The sequence below is a fragment of the Brassica oleracea genome, chromosome C4 (genome assembly GCF_000695525.1).
Source record: "Brassica oleracea var. oleracea cultivar TO1000 chromosome C4, BOL, whole genome shotgun sequence".
In the NCBI taxonomy this organism is placed as follows: domain Eukaryota; kingdom Viridiplantae; phylum Streptophyta; class Magnoliopsida; order Brassicales; family Brassicaceae; genus Brassica; species Brassica oleracea.
The window spans coordinates 23537995-23541569 of record NC_027751.1 but is presented as its reverse complement, the minus strand read 5'-3'; the positions used below and the strand labels follow the sequence as shown (position 1 = coordinate 23541569).

Here is a 3575-nt window from a genome sequence, read left to right as displayed (position 1 = left end):
AAAAGTCGATCGACACTCCGCTACCAATATCGATCGACGCCATCCTGCCGGAAGCAAGTAAGTATGTTCTTACATGTTTCAATAATGAAAAAGTAGTTCTAGGAGATCAAAAAGGTCGAGTATGCAATGCATCAAAACAAATTAATTATAGACATAGGGCTCCAATTCCTATTGGAGTAGCTGTTGTTTTGAATGCTGGACCGGAGCATCATCAAACGCTTGGAGATTGCAACAAGGATCGGTTCTACACTAACATGTCTGCGATCCGTCCTCCAGCAATTCAAAGAAATGACTTCGAACTGAAACCCAAATATTTCTCTCTAGTAAGTCAGCACCCCTTTCATGGTCTTCCTCATGAAAACCCCATAGACCATATCGAAGCACTTGAGGACTTTCTGTCTAACATCAAGGTGCATGGAGTTTCTGAAGACTACTTATTTTGCAAACTCTTCCCGCACTCCCTAGCTGGAGATGCGAGGCACTGGCTGAAAGAATTGCAGCCAGGATCTTTGACTTGCTGGAGTGATATCAAAAGCGTCTTCCTCAACAACTTCTTCGATGATGCACGAACCGAGGAATTTAGGAATAAGATCTATAATTTTTCTCAAGGCACTACTGAAGCTTTTAAGGCTTCTTGGTTGAGATTCAAAGCCTACCAGCAAGACTGCCCACACCATGGTTTTCCCGAAATCCAGCTACTTAATATTTTCTTCAGAGGTCTGGACTGGACTTCCCAAGCGACTTTGGATGCTGCGAGTCAAGGGAACTTCAAAACCAAGACACCTGAAGAAGCTACGAAGCTCATTGAAAATGTGGCGTCTAGCACTAGTGCCAAGAAGATTGATCTCGAGAGGAGGAAGATGGCCGAGAATTCGAATGGAGATCGGATATCTGAGGTGAAAGAAACGTCAGATTTAGTTCATGCTTTTGTGATTGGAGATGAGCAAGTTCGGTCTACTGAAGATAGTCAGACTTTTCTACGTGAAGGAGATGAAGAAGAGCATGTAGACTTCATCGATGAAACTGGCTTTCGCAAACAAAGACTTGCCGATCAGCAGCGAAACATGAGCTTCACAAGGACCTATAAGGCAGAACAAACTCATAAGAGTAAGCTGGAATCTATGATGGGACAAGTTCAAAAAGGCCAGCAGAAAATGAGTGCGCTTCTTGATGAAAGATTGGTTTACATGAGCTTCCGTATATTATGATTTACATGATAAGTTTGAAACTTTTAGTAACCATGTGAAGAAATTGGATAGCCAAGTTGCGCATAACGCTGGGTTTGTCAGAATGGATGAAGGATTCCTTCCTGGAAAAACTGACACCAACCCGAGACGCCAAGTTTGTGCTGTGTTACTAAGAAGCGGAAAACGCCTTTCCCCGAGCGCTGTAGAAATCACTTATGCAGAAAAATCCTCTGAAGCTGAAAAGTCAACGATTAACCTCGATGAAGAAGAGGAGGAGTCGGAAGAAGATGTAGAAATCGATCGACAAGAAGGGAATAATGTCGATCAACCAACTACGGTAAATATCGATCGACAAGAAGGCAATAATGTCGATCAACCGACTACGGTAAATATCGATCGACAAGAAGGGAATAATGTCGGTTGACCGACTACGGTAAATATCGAACGACAGAATGAAAATAATGTCGATCGACACTCGATTCCTGCCAAGCCGGCAGTAGAGATAGTGTATAGGACTTTGCCACCCTTTCCTCCTAACAAGACGCAAACTAAGCGAGAATTGGATAAAGCGATCTGCAAGAAAGCATTCGATAAAATCACGTCGGAAATGCCACTAAATGATGCCATAAAAGTATCATCTTCGATAAAGAAATATGTAAAAGATATGGTATCCAACAGCTTCCCAGTTGCTGAACACAGCGTCATGATGGTTTCAGAGGAAGTAAGTGCAATAATCCAAGGCAAAATTCTGATCAAGAGATCTGATTCGGGCCGTTTTGTTCTAGATTGCAACATACGAGACAAGAGTTTTCCTCGATCCCTTTGTGACCTAAGATCCAGCGTAAATCTCATGCCGCACTCTATCGCGATATCCCTGGGATACGACGAGTTCAAACCCACCGAAATAACTTTGGTTCTTGCTGATAGATCCGTCAGAGTACCTGAGGGAGTACTAGATGACGTGCCGATAAGAATTAACGACTGTCAAGTACCAACAGATTTCGTTGTGTTGAAATACCAGAATGAACCAAAAGATCCCCTCATCTTAGGTAGTCCATTTCTAGCTACCGCTGGTGCAATCATCGACGTTAAGGAAGGTCGGATATGTTTAAACATTGGAAACATTCCAATGACCTTCGATATGGAAAAACTGATAAAACGACCCTTAATCGATAAACAAGCCTCTTACGTGGACGATATCTCTGAGTTGGCTGAAGAATGCTTCATAGACCAATGCTCAGATGATCCCCTGAAAAAAGTGCTCACATCTACCGAAGGGGAAACATTTAGCATCGACATCATAGCTGATGAATACGCGCGATTAATGGACGCTGATATCTTGCATATTTGCATTGTTTTAACCATCTATTTTGTACACATTGATCATATAGATTAGGAATTAAGCATCTTTAGGATCCATATTGCATTCATAAGTCTTTATCAGGTATCAGAGTGTCCTATGGAGCGATTGGAGGTGTTTAGAAGCATTTTGGTACAAGAAGGGATGGAAAATGAAGTTGGTTCTGTTTTGGGCGAGCACGACGCGGGTTGGAGCACCCCGAGTTCACCTACCCGCGTAGCCGAGCCAAGAAGATCCTCCACGCGGGATGAGTGGCGTGGGATCGTGAACCCGCGTGCACAAAGAGGAAGAAGCGAGACGACGCCTCGACGCGGGGTGGAGCGACGTAGGTTCCCTTACCCGCGTTGTCGAAGAGAGCCAGTCGATGGAGTCACGCGGGTTGGAGCACGCGGAGTCGCCTACCCGCGCGCATGACGAGAGAGCAGCCTCAACGGTCTGACGCGGGAAGAAGGGCGCGGGACGAGCTACCCGCGAGCATGAAGTGAAGGTCTCGACGCTCCAACGTGTGTAGGGTCGCGCAGGTACCGATGCCTCCTACCCGAGATGAATCTTTTCCTTAGTCGGATTTTAGTGTTTTTAAAGGGCTTTTTAGACTTTTTAATGGAAACCATTAGGTTTTCCAAGGATGTATAAATACTTTGTAGATCCCAAAGTTGGGACTTATCTTCTTTTCTCTCTAAGAACACATAAACCTCTTTAAAGAAAATTTGGATCTTGAATCATTTTCCATCTATATTCTTTGTGTTTGTGTGATTATCTTGCTCTCTAATCATGAGTTAAGATTGCTATTAGATTTGTTCTCCATGTTCGCTTTAGTAACATTCAACCTAAGAGATTAGATGCTTGAGTTGCTTTACCAAAAGAACATTCATCTAGAGATAGAGCTTGTTTAGCTTAGTGTCTAGGCATAAGGAAAGTGTTTGATTGATAGCTTGCCACCTCTAGATTGGATCTGCATCACCCAAGATTAAATGCCTAGCCCCATGAGTCCTCTTGCTTCATACTGAGAAAGAAATATCATTACTTTA

At 43.4% G+C, this 3575-nt stretch overlaps 1 protein-coding gene across 1 annotated transcript; it reads left to right on the top strand.

The window, feature by feature from the left end:
• The first annotated feature begins 254 nt into the window (after window positions 1-254).
• Window positions 255-1208, top strand: LOC106338426. The gene has a single exon (XM_013777405.1). It carries the CDS (start codon window positions 255-257, stop codon window positions 1206-1208), a length of 954 nt encoding a protein of 317 aa, XP_013632859.1.
• Window positions 1209-3575: the final 2367 nt, after the last annotated feature.

Coding starts and splice junctions, on each gene's coding strand:
- LOC106338426 (XM_013777405.1), top strand. CDS start 255: ATGTCTGCGATCCGTCCTCCAGCAATTCAAAGAAATGACTTCGAACTG.